General features: G+C 40.9%; 1 protein-coding gene and 1 long non-coding RNA gene across 3 annotated transcripts; one reads left to right on the forward strand and one right to left on the reverse strand.

Moving 5' to 3' along the window:
* Positions 1-466: 466 nt before the first annotated feature.
* On the reverse strand, positions 467-26104 carry tyro3 (TYRO3 protein tyrosine kinase). Its single transcript, XM_023352812.1, has 19 exons — positions 25879-26104; positions 22390-22573; positions 17988-18088; positions 17722-17892; positions 15088-15174; positions 14080-14195; positions 13801-13981; positions 12464-12606; positions 10710-10848; positions 9750-9873; positions 9532-9626; positions 8127-8222; positions 7394-7474; positions 6898-6990; positions 6698-6819; positions 6508-6617; positions 5767-5926; positions 5510-5646; positions 467-4826 (listed from the first exon to the last, which is right to left on the reverse strand). Exons 1-19 carry the CDS (start codon positions 25943-25945, stop codon positions 4364-4366), a joined length of 2670 nt encoding a protein of 889 aa, XP_023208580.1. The 5' UTR covers positions 25946-26104; the 3' UTR covers positions 467-4363.
* Positions 7488-10789, forward strand: LOC111612250. 2 transcript variants are annotated; one of them, XR_002754487.1, is made up of 3 exons: positions 7488-7873; positions 8137-8248; positions 10705-10789. It is a non-coding gene; the product is annotated as an uncharacterized LOC111612250 (long non-coding RNA). The 2 variants fall into 2 exon arrangements; XR_002754488.1 differs by lacking the exon at positions 7488-7873 and adding an exon at positions 7880-7988.
* Positions 26105-26139: the final 35 nt, after the last annotated feature.

The raw sequence follows: 26139 nt of genomic DNA on the forward strand, positions 1-26139 counted from the left end.
AAGTTTACACTTTTAATGCAACTTTTAGTACAACGTTGCATTAAGTGTCATTATTTACCGAATGACACTTCATGACAAGTCATAAACATTCATAAAGACTCCATGTTCATAACAGGTGTTATGTTTATGACAGCACTATGCCAGTCTACTGCACACCCCTTCAAATAAAGTGTTACCAAAACCTTTCTACTTTAAAACCTTCACCTGAATTTAATGTGTATGTATGAAAGTTAAAACAATATTCTAAGTGTGATAAATGTAGAGATGACTTTGCTGCAGTCAATATGTGGTTGTACATTTCAAATAAAAGATGAAGTGTGTGAATACTTTGATAACATGATTTATAGTTATTTTATCTATGGATGTTTTAGTGTCATGGCACACTTATTATCTCACACCTACAGTTCAGTACTGATGTAAGGGTCGTACATCGTTAGTCTGCTGCTGCCAACAGAAATCCTCAGACACCAGTGCCACCAGTAACACTTTATTTTTTACAAGTTCAGCCCACCTCAGTATTCCCCACAGATCTGAAGTCAGTGATTTACAGAAAGGTTAAGAAAAGGCAGTTAAAACCTCACAATGCAGCACATTATTAGGAAAACCTAAAGCAGCTACAGTTGAAGCCAGAAGTTTACATACACTAAATAAAAACACACATTTTCTCCCCTCACTGTGTGAAGTCAAATCAGACTAACCTTTTCTTGCTTTAGGTCAGTTAGAATTACCAAAATTATTTCTATTTACTAAATGCTGCAAAAACAGGAGAATGAAACAGAGATTTATTTATTAATATCTTTGAACTCAGATGTTTACATACAGAATGATTACTAGCTCTTCAAACAAGAAGGGAAAGCCCAGATGGTGATGATGGTGATGATGTCATGGCTTTGGAAACCTTATTTGGAGGAAACCAAGGCCGACACTTGGAAGCCTCTACACCGTTCTAACTGAAGTATGGGGGAGGCAGCGTCATGTGGTGGGGCCGTTTTGATGAAGGAGGAACTGGTGCGCTTCATAAAGTAATGGCATTATGAATAAAGAACATTAAAGATGTCAGCCAGGAAGCTAAAGCTCCAAATGGACAATAACCCAAAGCATCCGGCCAAAGTGGCTTAAGGACGACAAAGTCAATGTTTTAGTGTGACCATCAGAACTCCAGTAAACTACTGTGAGAAACCTCTGAGAGGAAACCCAAGAGGTTTGACTCAAGTCATACACTTCAAAATACAATTATCCCTGATAACGGAAATGTAAACTTCTGAATACGAAGAAAATTACAAAATAATCTCTAAAAACATTTTCCTCACTTTGTTTACTGGCAATTATCAAGTAAAATTGTGGTGATTCTGATTAGGCTAAAACAAGAGATGTTTGATCTGATTTAACTTCAGACAATGAGAAAATGAAAAATTTGTCCTTTTATTCAGTTATGTAAACTCATGGTTTAAATTTTAAGAGTTCAGTTCACCATGATCAGCAGACTGCACACGCTTCAGGTTAAAAACATGTCTAAAACCATTTCACATGTGCCACATCATGTCCCAGAGGGGCTAATAAAGTCAACACCAACGTATTAACATTAGCATGTTAAATGGAGCAGCACATTTTCACCAAGGCAACAGCTGCTGGTTCATCTTCTACTCACCTGCTGTAGCCTTGACTACCAGACCAAAACAGTTTAGTCCCCAGGACAAAAGGTCTGATTTGGGAGCTTTAGGAATGCAAATAACCTGATTTACAAGATGCTAACAGCTAGCAAGAGAGTTTTGATTATTGTGAAATAACCTGTTTGCAAAACAAAAACTCTTAGTTTTAAAGAGGGGATATTATGTATTTTCCATACACATACACATAAGTAACTGTTAGCTTCAGTTGAAAAATGCTATATATAGCAAACATAAAACAAATTTGACTTTGAAGTTTAATGCCTTGAAATTAGGCCTCTGTCTCTTTAAGAAGGTCCTACTCTTTCCAACACTCCGCCCTCAGAAAGTCATCACAACATGGCTCCTCTATTATGCTCTTTACAACCGTTCTTAGGAGTGTTTCACTGAGAAGTAGCTCCTATGATGAGCTCAGCGGATGTGCGGTTCCATCAGGTGTTTGCTAATTGCTGCCACTAGTCTGAAGGAGCTGAGGGGGGGGAGTGGTGCTCAATGAGGAAGAAGCTCAACTGGAGACTGCAGCTCAGAGGAGGAGCTTAGTAGAAATAGGCGGAGCATCCCTGAATGGTTGCCATGGGAGATTAAAGGATTTCTCAAACATGCCTTCAAGAATCAAAGCAATGCTTCAGGTATGTTTTTGATGAGGGAATAACATTGTAACATGCAGTACAGCTCAAAACAGTTGATTTAACATAATATCCCTTCTTTAAAGGCTGATATTTATTGTAATCCTTGTGCATGTCATTTATTTTCCAGGATTTCATGCGACATGTCAGACCTTCACTGCCTTCTGCTACACAATAAAAGCTTACCCAGAGTTCTTAGTGCTGCCATAATTAAATAGCTTTATTGACAACTCATTGAAAAACAGTGTTAGTGTCAGAAATGTTCAGAATAAAACCATTAAAAGCTGTTTCTATGTACAACATTATTGCTCTTCACCTGTTGCTAACACTGAGGCACGTTTTACGCCTGCCTGTTAAAGTTCTGCATGTCAAACTGGGCCGTCCCGTCTGACTGCTGAGTTATCACTGACGATGCATTTAATACCATCTCTCTCATTGCCTAGATCCTGCAGTGCGTCACCGTGGCAGCAGCTGTTGCCTCGTACTCCAGCCTGATTAGCTGGTACACTGGTTTACAAGGAAGAATATAAAAAACATGACACACCATTTCCTCAGCTTGTTTTCTTGTTGATAATGAGGAAGCTCAAGTGCAGAGCTGTGCAGCTTCCCTGTATGTCCGCATGTCCCAAGCCTCTCCTCCAGTAACATTATTCTCCCAGCGGAAACAAACCGGTTCATGTAGAAAGTTTTCCACACCGAACAAGTCATGTTTTTACAGCAGGACAATCCCCGTGTCTTCTGCAGAGGATTTGCTTTGATCATTCCAAGGAGTCGGTAAATCATCAGCGGAGATAATATCAACTCCCATCAGATAATACTGACTTCACTTTTGTAGATAGACTCCAAACCGTTTTCAATACCCGCCTACGTCTACGTCTCAACCAAATGCAGAATCCTGGCACAACCCAGCTTCACAGTTCTTAAGAAAAAAGAGCAAGTTTCACAAAGTCACCAATAAAGAGGCTTAAATCGTTTTAAATTATTGTGTAACGTGGAGCAAAACCACAGGGAAAAGTCCAAAAGTTTGCCATCAGTATCACGGTTTACCAGTGACAGTTACCCTCCACAGATCCACAGATCCACAGACCACAGTTCTGTGGCCGATTTCTTCTCTGGAGTTTTTACACGCTTATCCCGATTTCAGTCATTTCTAAATTGCTGTTGTAGCACTTCTGCTACCATCCCTGTCATCACGAGTCATTATTTAAATTAGCTGAGTTCTGCATGTCATCAAGCTAACATTTTTTTTTACCATTTTTTGCTAAAAAATCTTAAACCTGGATTAGGAATTAGTACCAGTTATTGTAGTCATGAACGGAATACTGTAGAGAAAACTCTATGGCTTTACTATTTACAACAGACACGGAAAACTCAAACAGATCAACGGAAACCATTTGCTTGTTCTCTGTTCAAGCAGTCTGCTGAACATCTCTCCCTCTATGCAGACATTGATGAATTGTAAAAAACACTGTTTCCTTATAAGTAGCTTCTTCCACCTCTGTGCTTCTTCACTCTTCACAGTGACTGAAATCAGCTCATTTTGAGTTCTTGCCACAAGTAACGGCCTCTACATCATGGTGCATTTACTGAACCTAAAAAGATGCAGTTTTTTAGCCAGCCTCTGGTCAGATGAAAATCATCCGACTCTGAGAATCACCAGCTGATTTCTCTAGTAATTATTTCACCAAACGTAAAGCGGGTGGTTAGCGGCTCTCAGAGGTGAGAAATGTTTTCAAACTGTTTATTCCTATTATTGACCTCATGATAAACTAGCGAAACACTAAGGTATTTAAGTTCATTTTTTCTGCCTCAGAAGCTGGAACCAAAGAAATATTTCCTCCTTTTACAAACAAATCTCTGAAACGACTCAGAGATTCTGAGCTCCTCAACCACTGACTCACTCAACAACATGCCAGGAATGTGCGCTGGCAACAGATGAAGGTCACTTTGCCTGGGAGAGTTGGTCTTTAGTACCTTACCTGGTCTCTACCGACTGCAGCCGCTCTGAGACATAAAGCGAACAGCCGATCAGGAGAGAGGAGCAAATCTGGGCCGTGCCAGGTCCATCGATCAAACGTTAATTACAACATCATCGTCTTCGTCCCGTAGCTCATCAACTGGTCCGTTTGCTAAATCCCCTCTTCTTTCCACCAAGCCCACTTCCTCAGCTTCTTCAGCGATAGCTCCACAGGGCCCTACGATGTACCTGTAGTCCCCTCCGATGGCCAGCGCAGCCCCAGAGCCCACCATGAGCCAGTCCTTCTCCTCGTCCTCTGCCCGGCGCTGCCAGGGGACGCTCCAGCTGGAGCCCTCCACTGCGGTCTCCGGTCCCAGTATCCCCAGGACCCCCACGGCTCCTTCCTCTCTGTCCGTCTCGCTGTTATCCTCTTCCAGATTGACGTAGAGCAAAGACTCCTTCAGAGGGGCGACAGGGGACAGGGCCAGGTGCAGCGCCTCCAGTTGAGCGACCAGCTGCGGGAAACTGGGACGGCATTTGGGGACTGGGCTCCAGCAGCTGTGCATGATCTCATAACTAACAGACAGAAGACGAAAAATAAAATAAAAAACTGCTGAAATTCAGAAAATGCATTAGAAAGGTCACTGTAAAAGCATTTTGAAATGTTAAAGCCACAGTAAGTAGCTTTTATGAAATATGTATATGTTTTTCACATATTTGTTAAAACTGTCACCATATTGTGGCATGGTATGAGACAGATAATATGTGAACAGATCGATCTCAACCTCCTCTATGAGGATCCACTATTGTTATCTGAACAAATTATCCACTCCCGGTCAGAAACAACCAATCAGAGCTGACCTCATGTTCTCCCTGCTCATCGTGCTATTGGCAGAGAAACAACTTACCGTTACAGGAAAACTATTTACACACCATCATTGGTGGCCATGCTTGCTAGCATTAGCATTCACAACAGGCTATGCTAGATGAAAGGTAGCAGAGAGAAAGGGAGAGGGAAGGAATCAGCAGCGCCACACGGAGGGTGATTGACAGTGCTCAGATCCTTCTCCTAACTCTGATTGGTTGTTTGTAGTTTGTACTGGTAGAAGAGCTGCATTTATTCGCAGATCATCCATCTCATACCAACAAACATGTGAAAAAGGGGGGTGAAATGTGACACAAAAGTTCACCTCTAACACTGCATATGATACATCATAAACTTAAATATTCTCAACGTCTGTTGTTGTGTAAAGACTCACATGTCCTCTCTGCAGTCTGGAGGTTTCTTCAGACGTTCTCCTTTGATCAGAAACTCATAGATCTCAGAGTTTTCCACTCCAGGATATGGAGTCTGACCCCGGGTCATGATCTCCCACATTGTTACACCAAACGCCCACTGAAACAAATACAGTTAAATAAATACATCTGCATAAAACCACAGTTAATCCATAAGTTAATAAGTTAGCCTTTTGCGTTGTGTTGATAGCAGTGTGTGTGTGTGTGTGTGTGTGAGTACCACATCGCTCTGAGTGGTGTACACGTTGTCTGCCAAGCTCTCTAGAGCGATCCACTTGACAGGCAGTTTGGAAACAGAGCCCTGACGGTAATAATCTCCACTATAGATCTTCTTAGAGAGCCCAAAGTCTGCCACACACACAGACATGTTCTCGTTCAACCTGTAACACACACACACACACGCACACACACACGCACACACACACACACACACACACACACACACACACACACACACACACACACACACACACACACACACACACACACAGTCATATTTTCATGACTTGTGTGGACTTTATATTGACTCCCATTTATTTTCTACAGCCTAACCCCAACCCTAACCATCGCCACATTTTTTTTAGCTCAATAAATGAGAAGTTGATTAAAACTAAAGTTACGTCAGAGGGACTGCATTTCAAATGGACTCCATTTCAAGTGAGGTCACTAATTGTGCCAAATTAATGACCTAATTAATATTGCAATTGCTTAAGTGACGACAGCATCAACACCAAATTTAATCCAAGAAAGAAAGAAAAAAAAGTAGTCCTGCTTTTCTTTTACTTCTCTACCTTTCCACAGACAAAAGATGGAGTGCTACACTGCTTTTTAACTTTAATCCATTTTTAAGGCGATAAAGATCATAAAATTATCAAAAAATCTTTTAGGTCCAACTGAGACCAGTGTTTTCTACTGGAGTTGGTAAATGTCAGCTAAACCTCAGATAAGTGTTCTGACTGACATGCAGTTTCGGGCGGCCAGGTCTCTGTGGATGATGCTCTTGCTGCTCAGATACTCCATCCCCCGAGCGATGTCCAGCATGAACTGCACCAGAGTCTGGAGAGAGAGGTCCTAAAGCAGAGACAGTATGTTGTCAGGAGTTTATCAAGCATCAGGTGCAAGCATAAAATTATTCATAACCAGTTGCTTACAAATGGGTCATCCCCCAAACGGGACAACAGCAGGAAGGTGTGCAGATCCCCGTGCTTCATAAACGGCAGGACCACCATTGGGATTGGCAGCCGCTGGCCAGGACGCCGGTGCAGACTCACTCCTGTTGCACACAACAGACTGTGAATTGGGCTTCCTGACAGCTTGTTGAAGCATTCTGTGTGTTTTGCTGGTGTGTTACCAATGAGCTTGATGACATTGGGATGGTGGAAGTCCTTCATATATGCAGCCTCCTTTAGACACTGTTCAATGTCACCTGAAGAGGTGATGTCAGCTGCACAAGAAAACACACACATTTACATGCTGCAATGTTTTGACCCCGACTTCTTTGACATGTCACAAACACTCTGGCCAGCATGATTATTGAAGTCTGGAAGAAAGTAGATAATGAAAGGATGGGAAAGCCTCACTCGAATGTAAGTAGCAAATTTCGTGAGTCTTCGCATAATAAATTTGGAGGCACTTTGGCCAAGTTAGTTCAACACATCCTCCATTTGGAAAACACTTCCACATTCCCCACTCACAGCAAAGGACTCTCTGTTTGTCTGTCTTTAGATACCAGCTGAAAACGCTGCTATTCAAACAAGCATTTCCACTTGGATTAATCAATACTCTCTTTTTTATGTTCTTTTTTTCTACTTGGGAAAATAGGAAACAGAAATCCCATGATGACTCACATTTCAACACTTTGACAGCCACCTTCTGCATCGATGAGTCATCAGTCTTCAGAATGGCTTCACGCACTGAGCCAAACTCACCTGTAAAGGTTTACATACACACAACAACATCCAGCTTCTATATCACATCATTCCATTTCTTCACTCAGTTCATGAATTTTCCTGAACTGAGGAATGTACTCAATGTACTCAACAGAATTTCTATTTTGTTAAAGGATTTATTGTTAATGGTTTCTTTTACTAGTCTTAGAACTAATATATTTAAACATATTTGTTGAATCTGATATTTTTAGTACACAAATTCTTTTTAGACGTTTTTGGATTCAATAGTTTTTTCCATGTTTTGACTGCTATATTAACTTGCTATCACTAGATGGCAGCAGTGCTCAAATTAATCAGCAGTCTACCTGTTGAACCCAGTAGAAGAAGTAGCCTACACAGAGAGTACACAGCTGCCAGAGAAGAGCTGGAGAAGTTTGTGTCAGTAAAATGTTTTTATTTTTTAAAAATGGCGGCAGAGGCTAGAAATGCAAATATAACGAAATATCAGGGCAAGAAGACTAAGATATTTTATTTTTTACTTACAAATATTAAGGTGATAATATTAGCAGAATAAATATGAAAACGATTCTGGTGTTTTTGTTCCCCTTAATTTTCAGCTCATTTTTGTGTTGCTTTACCAAACCAAATATTGGCTCGGATTCCTACTGACTGGTTTATGTGGTGGCGTTACCTTTTCCCAGCATGTGGCCCAGAGTAAGAAGTCTCTCTGAAATCAACACATCCTGCAGCTTGTTCTTCAGCTCACTGCTGATGCAGAGACTGTCCACTGAAGGAAGGAAGACACAGTCAAAGGTAATACCAACCTGTAATTATCCACTCAGTTTATAAAGTGTCACATTTCAACTTCTCTCCTGGTGAGCAGAGGAGAGAAAGGAGAACTAAGATATCAAGATTTAGCCTGATGACAGACGTAAATTGCTGGAAGAAAATATTGGCTACTTACAGAATTAATCTGTTTTTAGGGTTTTTTTTGCCACATGTAAAGGTCAAGAAAATTTTAATATCAGATAAAGATAACCTTAGTAAATACAAAAAGAGGTTTCCAAAAGATGAAAGAAGCCTACCTGGCTTTATATCAAAAAGTCTTCACCTTACTTGTTTAATCATGAATAATGTGTAATTAACCAATTTTGTCTTTTCATCTCATTGCTGCTAAAACCACAGAATCACAAAATCACCTAAATAGAATCTAAAAACAATAAACTACACATCATGTTCCATCTGAAGAAATTCAAAAACAAATCAGAAATTAACTCCCTGACATCAATCAGTCTGGAAAGGTTTATAGAGACGCATGTTAGGCTTTGGGACTAGAGAGAACCACTATCCACTGATGGAGAGAACATGGAGCAGTGGCAAATGGTTCACCAAAATAACTGCAAGAGAGTAACTTTCTGCAACAGGCCAAGAAGTCCAAGTCCACTTCTGAATAACGCAGATGACCTCAGAGATACCTAGAGCTACAGTTCAGGAAAAACTGAAGCCGAGCCAAAAGCAAACTGAAGTGCCATGCAGCAAGATCCCCAAGTGTGATGTGAGACCCAAACCTGCCTGAGGCGTTAGAAGCCTACAGGACGCCACCATCAACGCATCGGGCGGTAATGGCTAGCTACAACACCTGATTGCCACGGTTACGAAGCTGGGCTCTGAAGAGCGGCTGCTGATCTGAAGAATGACGGTGATGCCGTTATTTACCAAAATGTATGATTAGATCATGTATGATCAGGATCTATCTCTACTAGAAAGATGGTTATTTTCCACATACACAACAAAAAATTCATCAAATCATTTCATGTTTGAAAGAAGGAACTTGACCAACAATGTTCATATGTCAGTAAATTCTGATTTTGATCTGAAACAGAAAAAAGAAGTCTATTATCGTCCCAGCTAGCTAGCAAATGTCCCGACAGCAAATGCCTCCTTAAACATTTGCTGTTTAAGGGGGCAAATGTTTTAGGTGGGAAAGCACCTGCTGTGGCAAATACTTTTCCACAGCAGTGTCATTAGTAAAGAGACATTAAATGTCTGTACCAGCTCCGAGCAGAAGAAAGTATTGTAGGAAACCGTTCACTCACAGGTGGACTCATGCAGATCAGCCACGTTTCTGCTGAACGACCGAGCTGCGGTGAAGAACACCGAACTCTCTGGACCAGGAGCCTTAAAGGCCGAACTGCAAACAGACACAACGCAAAAACGAGATCAACTCTTTTCCTCTGTGTGTTCAGATTCAAACAAGACATCTCACTCACTCACACACGCCCGCACACACACCCACACACATCAGGCACCATACCCAAACTTTGTTTCCTTCTCTCTGCGCTGAGCTGCGATGGTGAGCAGCAGCCCAACAATGGTGGCCACCAGCAGGCCGAGCAGCAGCCCCACCCACATGCGGCTCCGCTGCACCTGGACAGGAGCTGACGGAGCAGCAGGCGGGCAGACATCAGTCCAGTTTAAAACAGAATGGAACAGAATAATCCTTCACAATAATAATTAAAATCTACTCTCTTAAATAGACGAGAATCCAACAGGAAATCATATATAGTAAGGAAGGTTATTATAGTTAACTAATGAAATTACAAAACCAATAATTAATGGGGGGGAGGGAACTATAACTGACTGGAACTATATTGTGTGTTTATAAAACAAAACAAAAGAAAGAAAATATAAATATGAAATCCTTTGTTTTTGTATTTATGAATCTACTTATTCGCATTTCAAACTGATGTGAAATAATAATTCCCCCTCCCCCACACAAGCAGTTTACATCAGCTGTCAGCAAATGATGTTAGTCCATATGTTACGCTAGTCCACAAAATAGTAACAGCAAAGGTTGGGAGAAAACACCAGAGTCAGTTGGTTGTTTTAACAATAACTGTAAAAAACCTTTTGAAAATTGTTTCTGCTGTTTAGTATTCATTATCCAATCTATGTATACATAATCACAGTACAGTACGTTGACCTTTTTAAATCCTGCACCTTAAAATTAACCAGTGTATGAAAAATTGAAATCTAGTACTATAGATAATACCAACAAAAACTGCAGCAATATTTAACTAATAAAAAGTCGCAAACGTACTTTAAAAACTAACTGAATCAGACCAACTGAACTGTACTGAGAAAAACAAAACTAAAGCAATCCTGATAGGAAGCAAACATCTGTTCAACAGGAAGTCATTCTGCTGCCTGAGAGGAAGCATTCATCAGATGAATACCGCCTTGGTTAAACCGGCCCACCTCCCTGACAGGTTACCTGAGGCAGGCATCACCAGCACCGGGGGGCTCCAGGGTCCACAGCCAACCGCGGTGCAGGCTGCCACCTGGATGGAGGCGTTGAAGAAACGGGCTGCGTCCAACATCGGAGTAGAGTTCTCCTTAAACAGCAGAGGTTCCTGGAGACACACAGTTGGAGATATGAAGAACTGTAGCTGGTTCTGGAACCGCTAGGACAGAACTGGACCCTCCATCAGACCCTGAATGCCCTCCAGGCCATGCAGGTTGATGGCAGCGACAGGGAGCTGCTGCTTGAGTCTGTCCTGATTGCTCTAGATAATATCCTCTCTGATCTGTAATTAAAAAAAACAACAAAAAAAACACCTCCAGTTCCCTCTGACTCTAAGACACAAAATACTTACACAATCACACCTGGCTTATTACGGATTAACTAAACAGCTTTAACAGCAGCAAACAGAAACAGATTTAGTGAAATCAGATTAAGAAGTAAAAACGCTAACACTTTATCTGAGGGGGTGTACATAAGACTGACATGACACTGTCATAAACATGACGCAACATCTGTCATGAACATGAAGGAGTCTTTATGAATGTTTATGACTGTTGTCATGAAGTGTCATTTGGTAAATAATAAATCTTTTAAGGCAAAGATGACTCTTAGTTGACTTTTAATGAACGTTTTAATGCAACTTTGCATAAAATTCTAGTTATTTACCAAATAATGCTTTATTGACCCTCTTAAAGCACTTTTAATCCAACTTTCAATGTATATTTGCATTAAATGTTATGTCATGAGTCATAACATTTATGACTCATGACATAAATGCCAGTATTATGCACACTCCTTCAAATAAAGAGTTACTGTAAGAACTCCCCAGCAGGACTTACTGCAGTGATTAACAGAGAAAGTAAAAACAGTTTACACTTAATGAAGCAAAGAATCAGTGGGTACATCTAATAAATCAGGGAGTGACCAGAATATCTTCATCAGTTGGAGCAACATTCCCTCCAGCCTCATGGAAACACTGGGATCAAGAATGCTCATTACACACACACACACACACACACACACACACACACACACACACACACACACACACACACACACACACACACACACACACACACACACACACACACACACACACACACACACACACACATCACTCAAAATTTTCATCAAATCAGATTTATCTTTCAGATTAGTAAAACAAAAAAACAGAAAAGGGTGAAAAACCCTGACAGGTTTGTGTCCATCCTATTCTTCCATTGTAAGGTCATTTTATTTATATAGCACATTTTCAGCAACAAGGCAGTTCAAAGTGCTTTACATAAATTAGAAGGAAATACTAACAAAATAAATCAAAGGAAAGAGTAAAAAGAAAAAACAAAAATGTATAAATGAGGCCTTTGTTCTCCATTGTAGACAGAACATCAATGATTTTACTATATATTAAAGCTGCAGTATGTAACCTTTATATAATTGTTTTGAATGTAATGAAACAAATAATCAAAAAAAGCTCTTCTGGTTTTTCCCAGTGCTAACAAGAAACAACCAATGAGAGCCAGGAGGTGGGTCTTAGCGCTGTCAATTAAGCCCGTGTATTATCTGTCTTATATTAAATTGTCATGACATGGTGACACAACATATTCCTTATAACATTTACATAGTGCAGCTCTAAATGTTGAAGAAATGTTGAAAACAAACCATGAGGTGGTTTGTTTTGGTGGTGGAGTCATGGACGGTGTGCTGTGCTATGACGGAGCGTTCACCTGAGGTTCTCCTCCATGAGTCCACTGCAGCTTGTAGGCCAGCAGTTTCCCCTGCAGCTCATCCTCCTTCAGCCTGGCCCACTGCAGAGACAGCTTCTGCCCTGACAGCTCAAAGCTCAGGTTCCTGGGGGCCACAGAGGGCACTGCAGACAGGGCCACACAGTTCAGTCAGCACCAGCTCTATTTCTTCTTTAACATCGTTACAATCTCAGCTGCCATGTTGGCGGAATAATGCAAAGCTGAAAGTGGGTCACTTCAGCTCAATTCTGGCTGGACACGGTATTCTGGATTTTTCCAATTTTATAAAATCTGACTTTTTAAATGTTTAGACAAAATGGACTTCAACCATTAAGCATCTATACACGGAGATTGCAGGGCAACAGCAGCGCTAACAGAACAACTTCAAACGGCAACTGTAGAAGCAGTTTTGCTCAAAGTACTCTCTCTCTGGAGGATCCAAAGAATGTGACTCACTTTCTGTCAGTTTAAAGTCTATAAACAGCTTCAATATGTGCAAAAAACAAACTAAACTCTGGGCATGTCATCCAGAAGCTAATGTTTCTTTTTTTATTGTCATGTTCTTTATTTCTTTACTTTATGTGTACGATTTTGATCATACACATAAAGATCAAATTTTGCTGGATGATAAATTCTCCCTCAAGTTATTGCGATAAACGATAATATGGTTGTGAGACCATATTGCTTATTGCAACAGGCCTGCATGTCGTCACTGTCGTTTTTTGCCGAAAGTGATTTGTTTTTTCCTAAATAATCTTTTGGCAAAAATAGAGGTGGTCTTTTTTTTTTTAGGAAGATGATGATATGTTGTCAATATCACGTTTTATTATTTTACTTCCTAATAGTTTTTAGATCTAAACAGTAGTTTAGAAAAGCCTGCATAGAAACAAACACCATAAGCACCATGACACAGGCATGGGAGTGCTGCTTTGTTCAGTCTGTCTATGTTATTGTGTGTCTGTCTCTATCAAATACTAATAATAAATTACATGTTGGTCCATATTCCTGCAGGTGGCGCTAAAATCACTTTAGCTGGCCCTTATAAATGGATTGAGGCCACAAACAAAAGCTCATTGTACAGAGAGGACTGGAATCCACTGGAGTAGGTCCAGCTGGACCAGTGCACACGCACACACACACACACGCTCACACACAAATACACACACAAACAAACACCCACCGACCCAGAGGGTTCAGCTCTAAGCAGGGGACCAGCAGCTCCAGTGTTTACTGATGAAACTCTGCAACAGGCCCTGAGCTCAACACCTGGCTGTGAGCAGCAACCAGCTCAAACACACATCCACCATCAGCTTCTTCACCTGACTCCGGGGTGATGAAGGTCAGCCACGGGGAAAACGGGGAGGCTCCCACCTCGTTCACACAGGAGACCCTCAGGCTGTAGTTGGAGTGACTCCTCAGGCCCGTTAGCGTGTGGATGTGAGGAGGAACCTGCACCTCCTGCTGGGGGAGGTTCCACCGGCGCCCTGACACCCGCACCACCTGCAAGGGAGGAGCAGGGGCAGCTGCACAACCACTGGCAATGTACCTCTACCTTTCTGTGTGTGCGTGTAGGGGTGTACTGTATGTGCGTGTTTTACCTGAATCACACAGGTGGACAGTTGGGAGTAACCCATGAATCCTGGTTTCCATGACAATGTAACGTTGTTGTCTGTAATCCTGAGAAGCTGCAGGTCCACCGGAGCTGCTGGCAACACTTCAGCAGACAGAGAGGCTGATTGGTGCGTCATTTATTTATATAGAACATTTCAGCAACAAGGCAGTTCAAAGAGATTGTCTTTTCAAAGTAGTACCCCTTGCTCCCTCTTTGTGTTGTTTTTGTTTTGTTGTAAATGTAAACGGTAAAGAGTTTCTATTACAAAATTGATCACAGACTGAAACTATGAACCTGAGGTGGAATCAAGCTTTTGTAATCTTCTCAATGCTTCAAAAATAAAGAATTAAAAAATATATATCAGTCATCATTTATGAAACAAGCAATAACCAATACATTTAGTCAAATATAATCAAAATCATCAATCAAATACACAATCAATAAGCTGATTGATGTTCCAGTTCCTGCTTATCAAAAAACTCTAAACAGGTGAGTTTTAAGTCTTGATTTAAGGGACTCAGTGTTTCGGCTGTTTTGCAGTTTTCTGGAAGTTTGTTCCAGATAAGTGGAGCATAAAAACTGAATCCAAGTTTGGTTCTGGTTCTGGATGCAGAGCAGAACCAGAACCAGAAGACCTGAGAGGTTCTGGAAAGTTGATACAACAGCAGATCTTTAATGTGTTGTGCTGCTAAACCCTTCAGTGATTTATAAACTACCATCAGTATATTAAAGTCTATTCTCTCAGTGAAGGACTTTAGAACTCGGTGCTCTATCTACTTGCCAGCAGCAGCGTTCTGACTGATTTTTTTAGGCAGACCTATGAAGACACTGTTGCAGTAATCAATGCGACTAAATTTAAACACATGAATGAGTTTCTTTAGATCTTGCTGAGACATTAATCTTTTAATCCTGGATATGTTCTTCTGGTGACAGAAGGCAAACTTTTTTCAGGACAGAGTCCAGGACAGAGTCCCTCACTACAATTAGGACACACCTTTAATGTGGACGGTTCCGGTTCTGGACACAGAGATTCCTCTGGCGTTCTTTGCCTCGCAGTAAAACTTGATGCTGCTGTTCACACCTGCACCCACACACACACATACACACACACACACACACACACACACACACGGGACAGGTAAGAGCTGGAGTTTTAACAGCAGCTGAAGGAAAACGAGATGAGCTTTGCACATTTTGTTTTTATAAAAAAAAATTAAAATCTGAAAAGTGCGGTGTGAATCTGTATTCAGCCCACCTCTCCTGAATATTTTATGGAAGAACTCTTTGCTGCAGATCTTCACCATGGCTTTCCCCAGATTCTCAGCACAGTTTAGGTTTGGACTTTGACTAGGCCTTTTCAGCTCATGCATTTCGTGTTTTTTTCTATGAGAATACGCTTTGATATAACCCCTTATATTAGAGTTCTGGTTGCATATACTATATGAAAGATTTTGAATTAATATGAGTTACAACAACATTTAATTAAATAAAATTGCTTAGAGCTGCAAATGTCACCTGATCTGTTGAAAAAAAGACGGTAGCACTTTATTTGACAGAGTGTGCATAAGACTGACATGACGCTGTCATAAACATGACATAACTCATGAACATGAGGGAGTCTTTATGAATGTCTATGACTGTTGTCATGAAGTGTCATTCGGTAAATAATGACACTTTAGAAGTGCTAACTTAAATGCTAAAATAATAACACTTTAATGCAAAGTTGGCACTCTTACTGGACTTTCAATGCAACTTTTAGAGCAACTTTGCATTAAAAGTGTCATCATTTATCAAATTCATAAAGACTCCTCCATGTTCATAACAGGTGTTATGTCATGTCCAAAGAGCCACTTGTTCCACCAGCAGTAGGCCAGACTGTTCTTGTGTATGCATTTATCTTGCCACCACACACGATGTGTCCCATAAATGGATTATTAAAAGCTTCAGACAGGATTTCTATCTGAAGCCAATCTGAGCTGCAGGGATCCACAGCGTCATCCCTGATGGGTCCCTCGGTCTGCATGATGTTGTTCACTCTCTAATGTTGTCTAAAGAATCTCTTAGGCCAGAAGCAGAAGAGTAAAGACTCAGATTAAATAACACAAAGCAGGAGTCTTACTACAATTAGGTTCTGAAGGCAACTGGTAATACTGGATTTTACTGAATAAATAAAGGTGAGTAGAAGTGCGAGTCAGACTTTTCAGGTATTTATTTGTGAAGGATTTTACTAAAACTTAGTGTTGGTTTGCTACATAAAAGGCCAATAAATACGCTGAAGTTTGTGGTTGTAAATGTATTTAGTGAGTGGTGTAAGGCCCTGTCATTACAATCTACATCAACAGGCAGGATCAGTTCAGATGTCAATGTCCCAACATGCCTTACTGACAGGAAACACTCTGGGTGTGTATGTGCAGGTGTGTGTGTGTGCGTCACCTTGTGTGTAAATCATTGACAGGTACAGAACAGAGAAGTGTATTAAGGCCTGTTTTTTCCAAGCTGCTTGGAGTATGGAGCATGTGACACATCAAATTAGAAATGTTCAACAAAGACAGAGCAACTAAAACTTTGAGATTCTGCCTCAACTTTAAACTGAAACACTTTCCAGTCTTTTATTTTGAAGTTCTGATGTGGAGCTCTGTATTGTAGAATGACCATCAGATTAAATCCAGTCCACCTGACTCACAGCATCAGCTTTTTTGAGTCCAGTTTTAGGAGCTAAATATGCAGTCGCTGCATAGTTAGGTTCGTTGTTCTGAAGGTTCATTGTTGTTTAATTACCATGCAGAATGATTAGAAGCAGATAAATTCGTTGCAGAGTTTAGTTTAAACTATTTAGAGTAAAAAGCAGTTTTCTCAAGAGGAAGACTTCCTTTTTGAACCCCCACTCCATCTGTCTTAGTCGTTTTCTCCTTGGGCAAGAAACTTCAGCCATCTCGCCTGCTGGTGGTAGTCAGAGGACCCATAGTAGCCATGGCTACCATCAGAGTACGAATGTGTGAATGATTGATAAATTGTAGTGTGAAGCGCTTTTGAGTCCTCCGACTTGATAAAGCACTTTACAAGTGTGAAGCCATTTTCCAGATTCTCCTACCTAAACCAACCTTTACATATAAGTATCCAACTTAATCCTACTATTACCAGACCGATTCTGTTGGCTACTTCTGCCATGATAGCAGATGCAGCAGTAAAGCGGTTTGGTATGCAGTGAGCTGTATCATTAAAGCAACTGGTTTAGCCAAACGTCTGGTACAAACCTGCAGACATTTCCATTAGAAGCCAGGTTATGCCTGGACATGCCTACGTGTTGCACTGTTCACTGCTACACTTTTAACCAGATTGAAGCAAAGTTGTGGCTTCAGCAGGCGCATGTTGAACATGCACCCAGAGGGAACCTGGACTATTATTGCGATCAGTCAATTCATTTCCATCAGAAGCTCTCAGGGTCCAAAGACTCCGTCTTCATGCTGACTGGTTGTTTTCTAATTTTACCAGATTAAAGCCCTTTCTGTCCTACCATCCCAGACACTAACATGTAAAACCCTACTGGAGCTTTGGTCAGATCAGACCAAGATGGCGCCTTTTCAGGAACAAACACAGGAAGGGTCTTCACTCAAGCAGAGGTTCTGACCTGGGACATGGAGGACAGAGGGGGATTGTTGGGGTCCTCCCTCCTGGGCTCCTCCCAGCCACCACAGCACTTCCACAGGCTCAGGGGGGCCGACAGCGGCACAAGAGAGGTTAAAGGGGATGCTGGGGAACGTCGCCACATCCTGAGGTTCCTGGATGAAGTGAGGGACGCCTGTGGAGGAGGTGCAGAGGAGGATGACCACCAGGGGACTGAGCAGGAGCAAACGCAGAGACAGATTTACTACCGCAGTGTGTTTACAGTCTTACCTTCAACTGTTATCCAGGCTCGTTCAGAGGCGAACATCTGACCGTGGGACTCCACTACACACCAATACTGACCAGCATCCTGCTGCTGGACAGACTTCACACTGCAACCACAAAGGAGAACGTCACAACCACGGACAGGCTTCAGCATTGCTGCCTCTGCAGGTCCAACAGAAACGACAATCGGCTGACATCACCTCTACAAACGGAAAACCAACAACAACCTGCTGGACCAAAGCTCTGTGGCGGAGGAAAACTGTCTTCTGGTGGCATCTACACCAATATGGATTTTCAAATAAATAGTAGTGGTGAGACTCAATTAACATTTTTTATTGAATTAATTGGAGGGTCTGCATTTAACTACATTTTAATTGAAAACTACTGTATATACTGATAATGTAAATAGCATTTTCAATAAAAAAAACAAAACGCTTTTGCCGCTAAATTATTGACAAATAAATAGACATATGAATTAAACAACTGAGATCTTTATTGTTTTTAATCATTTATTAAAAATATTTTTAATAACTTATCATTATTATTTATAATATTTATCATCATTAATTATAAGAATTAAGCACAATTCTTATAATTAATAATTATTAGTAGTAATTATTACTAATAATAATTAGTACTAATCATCCGATTCTAGCCATTCATCTGTCCAGTGGTTCAGAAAGCCTTGATCATTCATTTAAATTCTTTAGAAATATGGACTGTGGACACTGACATTAGCGTTGGAGACTGCTGTGTTGCTGCTACATGTTCAGCATTGGGATGCTAGTTTAGGCTAGAATACCTTCACTGGTAGGTTAACTCACTTATCACATTAATAATCTTTCCCAGCATCTCATCAGATCAATTTTTTAATCAAAAACTTAACCCCCAGTCAACCAAGAGAACTTGTTTTGTTGTTGTTTGAGAATGTTGCGTGTGCATCCGATGTTAAACCTGCTATTTGTCCCAGCCCTTGCAAATAGAAAGCTAAAACTGAATGTTGTACATACTGAAATATGGTAAATGACTTGCACTTGTACAGCGCTTTGTTACGTCCAGAGGTCCCCAAAGCAATTCGCACCACATTCAGTCATTCACCCACACTGTTGTTGGGGAGCTACTGGACAAAGAAGGGATCGAACCAGCAACCTACCGATTGCAGGACAAACTCCTTCAACCGTCATCATCATTGTGCCTATAACAGGCTGGATGAAATAGTCATTTGATCCATCATTGTTTCATCTCTCTGACAGAAAATCTTCTGAAATCTTAAACACCATACAGGAGTTTATGGTCAACCCAGTGACCATGCTAGGTGCCCAGCCTCTATGGCTACAAATCAAGGTTTATATGCGCATGTGAGGCAGTTGGAAATCTCCAACAATAGCGCTGTGTATTACAGACAAGTGTCTCTACTGTGGTCTCATCAGTTCCACAAGCCTGGTTGATCAGATGCTACTGTTGCATGCACCTCTCCAACAAGTCAGGCTTGTCCTACGTGTACTGCCATTATTTTTAGTCTTTAACATAATAAGTGGATCATGTGCTACCTGAGATGGAGTACTTGGGTTTTCTTGTGATTTCTTTGAGAATTGCACACTTTCCTACACAATTCTGCTTGATTCTCGTCTCCCTTCAGTGCGCTGTACGTACATCATGGCCAACAGAGGCCACGCCTCCAGGAAGCAATCGCTTCCAGACCCTCTGAACCAAGGCCTAGTACAAGCAGCTGATTTTGGCCAGGCTAGGCTGGGATGTCCTCTCCTTGGAATATTGCCAATAATGTTTACTATTCGTAAATAATGTCTCTCTGTAGAATGATGGACTTCAGATTGCTTGGAAATGGCTTTATAGCTACTTTATTGATTTATGGGAGTACTACCATAATGTCAACATTGATGTTTTCCACCTTGGCCTTATGTTGTGTATGTAGGTGTTCTTCTTATTGATGGTCAGGTGATCAAGTACATTTAACTATATACTTTTAATGACAGTGTGGATGTTTTGGATGTTCATGTACATTTCACTTTAGATGCAAATAATGGAAACACTACAATCATATTGTTTTTAGTGTTCCCCAAAATATAAACCCCCAAAACATTCTCTTTCTTTTGACTGTCTAATCTTTAGGGAAAGATCTGTTTTCAGATCAAAAGAATACTTTATGTTTACTAAAGGGGTTATATTGTGGAAAGACCATGAACATTTTCTTGCTTGTAAGTAGAAAGTAATCAGTAGAAAGTGACTGAATTTCCTCACTTCAAATAAAAACTAAAGAAGGGTGGATTTTCTGAGTGGCTCATGCAACTGCTTCTTTCTAAACGTTGGGATCGTTACATCAGGCCCTTTGCTCTGGGGAAGCATTGGAACAGTGTACTGCTTCCCGAACCATTCTTCTGTTTGTAATGGCTGCTGACAGAGCGGGACCACAAAGGTCTGAGCCGAGTGGCCCAGTGGGCCACAGTGTGCTGCCAAGCATGCTGTCCTGATTGAAATCTGCTTTCAGTGGGAGACAGAGCTCTGTGACAGGACCTCGGCACACTGAATGAGAAATAACGACCACTTAAAATTAAACATGAGTGTATTTATTTCTTATTTGTCCAAGACTTTTCTACTCTGCCTAATACCCAATAACATTTTTTTTTAATCTGTCTTTCATTTCACTGGCATAGAATAAATCACAGCTTTTAGTCAAGCAGATCATGATTTAGAACTGAAAAAGTGACTGTTAGAAAAATAATCCTCCTAGGTTAGGACAAAAATAAACCTATCAGTGACAGATTTATACAGAAATCCTGCAGCATGAGTCAGAACTCTGACTCCTTGTGTCCTGCACTTCTCTGCTACTGCTGACAAATTGATGCAACAAATTCAGGCAAAATGAAATCTTAAAGTAGAAGCTGCTAAGAATAACACAAAGTATCCGCCTTTTATTCACTTTTCTTTTGGAATTGTAATCCCTGGATGTGATTTTTTGCACATGCACTAAGAGCAAACAAGTGCAATCCATTTTAGATAAAACGTTTTGGTGTTAGGATGAGGTGGTGCTTTTGGCCATGTCAAAATCGATGTATTTCAATCGAAACTTTTTTTGCTTCACAACACGACGTCACCACTGGCACAAACTACGACGAAGACAATGGCAGGAAGTAGTAGGAGGATGACTTATCCAATTTACAAACTAATTAGAGTATGATTTAAATTGCGTTTCATATTTAGCGGAAACACAGCAATTGTGAAATTCTGTTTTTTCAATATAAGTGGAACATTGACAAAGTTTGTGACGGAAACGCAGCTACTGACTCCTCTTGAATTAAAAAAAAAAGTCACAGACCTGCTCTGTGTGGTGTACCGGTTTGGTCAAAACACTGAGCACTGGAAAGATAGATGTCCTGACTGTGATGAAGACAGTTTTAACCATGCTAAGATTTGACTGTAATCTAGAAACGTGTCACCTAGTTGGCAAAAAAAAAACAGCAACACCATTTTGTGTTATCAGGGCATTAGAGGTTAAATTTTAATCTGCCATTGGGAAGAGCCAGGAGGACAAAGTGTACAGGGAGGCGTGGGAGAAGTAGAATGATTAGTGTTAAAAACAAAAAGTGGCCCAGCCTCTATTTATGGCTGATCTGCTGTTTAGCCTTCAACAGAGCAGAAAAAACAGCAGCAGCATTCACAGACTCACTCAGAACCACAGCTTACAGCCACGGGGAGAAAAAAAAACACCAAAATCCCTGTGACACATTCAGACATCTTCCCTGTTTTTCAAACCCGAAGCTTGAACCTGTTGACACAGTGCCGTTTTCATTTTCACATTTTGTCATAATAATCCCACAAATTTTAATATATATGACTGAATTTTTCTGTGAAAGATGAAAGCAAACTAGTGCATAATTGTGAAGAGGAAGTAAGAGGATAAAGGATTTTCAACATTTCTTTTACACGTAAAACACTGAAAGGCACACGTGTGTTTTTTCCACTCTGATTCCTTTAAATAAAAAGATATTCATGTGGAAAAACTAGGAATTGATTCGCTTATCACATAAAAACAATAAGTATGGCTGTAATGTGACAAAATTAGAAAAAGTTTAAAGGATGACCATGTTTTGTAATTAAATCCAATACGGACACATTTGCAATAGGGGTGCACTGATTTACCAGCCCCCTGACTTATTGGTGCAAAAGTCACCTCACTATTGCCAACTTGGTGAGCTACTTTCTATATTTAGCAACATTCAGACCAAAAAAAAAAATTGGTATTGGCCACAATCGGAATGGGTAGATTAGGTTTCTTGGTAATCAGCGATCGCCAAGAAAGCAAGAATCGGTGCACCCCTAAATTTGCAAGGCACTGTGAACTCAGCCATGTTGGCGGATCTCAGTCATTTCCAGTGTGGTGCTGCTGGACCTGTGGGACGTCTCCCAGTGCTGCTCTCCCAGGATGAGGAAGACCTGATCCGTGCTGTACAGCTTCTCCCCGTCCTTCATCCAGATGATGTCCGGCTCGGTCAGGCCTTCCACAGCGCAGCCCAGCCTCACCTCGTTCCCCTGAGACACCGTCTGATTGGACGGGTGCTTCGTGAAGAGCACGCCTGCAGAGGAGGGGGACACTTTCTAAACCACTCCAATACTACTATATACAGTATATACTGTATATATATAGATATAATTTGTTTTTTTCCACAGATGAAAAATTATTCATTTTTGCTATGTTAATAAGAATGATCTGGAAGTACATCTGCTCCTACAAGCTCAGAGGACTTCCATTTGTTTCTATTTCTTAATTTTACTGATTTCTTTTGCAACATGATGGATAAATGCAGGAGATTTACACATTTCAAGTCCCAGAGTTTGTTAAAACTGTCACCATGTAGTGACAGTATAATATGAGACAGATAATCTGAAAAGATTGATCTCCTCCACTTTCTCTCAGAGCTGCTAATGCCGTCTGAAGAAATGCACGGCTCCCGACCAAAAACAACCAATCAGAGCCAGGAGGCAGGTCTTAGTGCTGTCAGTCACCCTCACGTACTCGCTGCTAAATGTGCTAACAGCAGAAAAACAACTTATCTTTACAAGAAAACCGTCTGTTGGTGGTCATACTAACTAGACTTAGCATTCACAATAGGATCTGCCAACAGGGAAAAGCTGTAGTGGTGGCATAGAGCAGAGGGGAAGGAGATGAGCAGCACCACACAAGAGTTGATTGACAGCACCAAGACCCGCCTCCTGACCCTGATTGGTTGGTTAGATAGCACTGGGAGAAGGCAGAGGAAATTTATTTTTTTTACACAGATAATCTGTCTCACTGTCACAATATAGTGACACTTTCAACAAATGTGTAAAAATAAATAAATAAACAAATTATAGAAGTTACATACTGCAGCTTTAATGAGCATTTGAGGCAAATCAGCCAACATGCAGTGGATCCTATTTGCTGATTTCTTGTGGAATGTAACAAATTGTGAAAAATTTGCCTATTCCCAGATTTTTTTTGTAGAGCATATTTTAAAAATTTCCAAAAAATAGCTACGTGACACATAGTTGGCTGGCATTTGCTAGGCAGCCAATTTTCTTTGTTTCTGATTGGCTGTATTCCCAAGAGCAGAGATAGGGAAGCATGTAGAGGTTAGCTCCTGTGGTAGTGCCAAAATGGTTTCCACTGTTCATATTAATAAATATTAAGGTATATTTGGTATTTAACCTGTTTAAATGAAACATTTTTCAGTGTTTTTAGAACAGGTCCCAAGTATTTGAAGGTTTGAGTTCATTGCAGGCCGTTTAGCTCCCTAACCCCCATGGATACGTGCTCAAGCCACAAGAGATGACTGAGGATGAGGTCAGGACTCCATGCAGGGCATTCCATCCTTTCCACTCCTCCGTTCTACAGCTGGTCCCTGATAAGCCCCACTCTGTGGAGGACTGACTGTCCCAAAAATGTTTTGTCCCAAGTTTTTCTAGAAAATTTCAGAGATTAATCTAAATTTTTAGGCTGAAATATATTTCTCCTTTTATCCCCTTTCTACAAAGGCCCCAATACGTTGTCGTATAATTTAGTTTAAGATTTGCTCACGTTTGTAATAGAAGCGCAGCTACAGATAACCTTTTTGAAAACCATCAAAAAGGTGGGTTTTTTTGTTCAGATTCGTTGACCAATCTCCTTCAGCAGCTAAAGTTGAGCTAAATCAGGTTGCTGCGATAGTCTACTTTTACTAAAACTACTGAGTCTGCTGAATCCACTCCATACAGTCACTGTCCTCCATTGGGAACCCCCAACTCTGTCGCAGTTAAACCATCTAGCAGCTCATTTGAAATATGTCGTCCTTCATCCACTTTGCACAATGCACCGATGATGGTAACACCGTCATCAATCGTTGCTTCGGTCTTCTTGAGTTTGAAAGGCCTCCTAACATACTTCTTGTCACTGAGTCCATAAAGCTCCGTCTTTGTCTCATTTGTCTCCTGAAGCCACGTAGTTTGTCCATAAGAGCAGCTCATCAGTCCATGTGAATGTAAAGTTTACTGTGGACAGTCTGATGATCATCCACAGACCGTCCATAGTCTGTGCCTCTGGACATTAAGATCTAATGTCCAGCGGCTTCCGGGTCAGGTCAAGCTTGAGCCTTGCTACTTCCTGGTTTGTTCCTAAAATAATTTAACCCACTTCCTGTCATCTGAGGAGGGGAAGTTTAGTTCTTCTTCCAGATCTCTGGAAAATGAGAATACGTCTGTAGAACTGGTCTTCATGGCCAGTTGCTGGGACTGATGATCTTCAAAAGACTTCCTTTGTTTGTGTAAATCTACCAATATGTTTCTCTCACTTTCACAGAGTTCCCTACACGCTCCTGTTCTTCTAAGATTTGGTCGACCCAATGTTTTGTCATGCTGGCGAAGAAAAACACCTGCATTTACTCCTAATCTTCCAAAGTCAATGAAAATAGAAAAGCATTTGTGCCACTCATTCAAAGATTTCCATGAATGTACAAATTTAGGCCGTGTGTAATGGAGAAATTCCACTTCAGGTTCAAACCATAACACACATCTCACAGAGAAAACCTGAAAAAACAATGGTCTCCATAAAGTAGTACCAGTTTTTATTAATATTAGATCTAAAGTCCAATCTGACAGATGCGAATGTTGAACTAATTTTGTTGAACAATAACTTACATTCTTTAAAACTTAATTTATCTCAGTAACGCTACTCAAAAAGTCATTTTGATGACTTTTCTAATTTTCGGAGAAACTTTGGGGTTTTCAGAAGATGTAGTAATCACAGTGAACTATAATAAAAACACTCATGCATCCTTCTCTGCGTAATGAATCTGTATAATATTCATCAATTTTTTTTAAAGAAATTGAATTAATGAAATAAATTTGATAAGTTTGATAATATTCAAACTGCTCATGAAATGATTCAGTGACATGAATCTGTACAAAGTTCAGATCTTTCATAGACAGCTGTCCGCTGGTGTACACAAGATTAGACTCCTGAAAAACTACATTCTGACTTTAATCTCTGACTTCAGAACTTAATCTCAGAAGTTTGACATTTTCTCAGAATTGACCAAAAAAAAGAGTCAGAATTCCGATTTTAACGTCAGAATCCTTTTTTTTTTCTTTTCCCAGTGGCCCTAATCCTCTTCCACATCTCGGTGGATGTTCCTGTTGGACCAGAGGTGAAGTTTATTGTGGTCCAGCAGTTTTACAGCCTCACTCCTGGTGTTTCTACTTCATTTAAGGAGAAGACAGTTCACTTATTGTCTCTCCACGGTCCAACAGGTGAGACTGAAAGTTCGTCCTCAGCATATTCACCTGACTGTTCCCATAGGGGGACACCGAGGCTGAGAAAGTGAGGGAACCATTAGCTCTCCCAGCTAACTGACTCATTAACACTCACCGCTCCCACAGCTCCCAGTAAGAGTCCGCAGAGCAACAACAACGACCCACAGCAGCGGCTTCATCATCTCATGGTCTCAACAGGCTCCTTCCGCTCCGCTCGTCCTCATGGTTAATAAAGCCTGAGTCTCCAGCGTGTGAACGGAGGAACACCGACGGAATGACCGGGGGAGGGGAGGAAAACACTGGCGGAGCCGCGGAGCACAGAGGAGACCCGGGGGAAAACAAGCTGGTGGTAGAGCTCCTCCTCCTGAACAAGTCC

Source organism: Xiphophorus maculatus, chromosome 19, assembly GCF_002775205.1.
Source record: "Xiphophorus maculatus strain JP 163 A chromosome 19, X_maculatus-5.0-male, whole genome shotgun sequence".
NCBI lineage: Eukaryota > Metazoa > Chordata > Actinopteri > Cyprinodontiformes > Poeciliidae > Xiphophorus > Xiphophorus maculatus.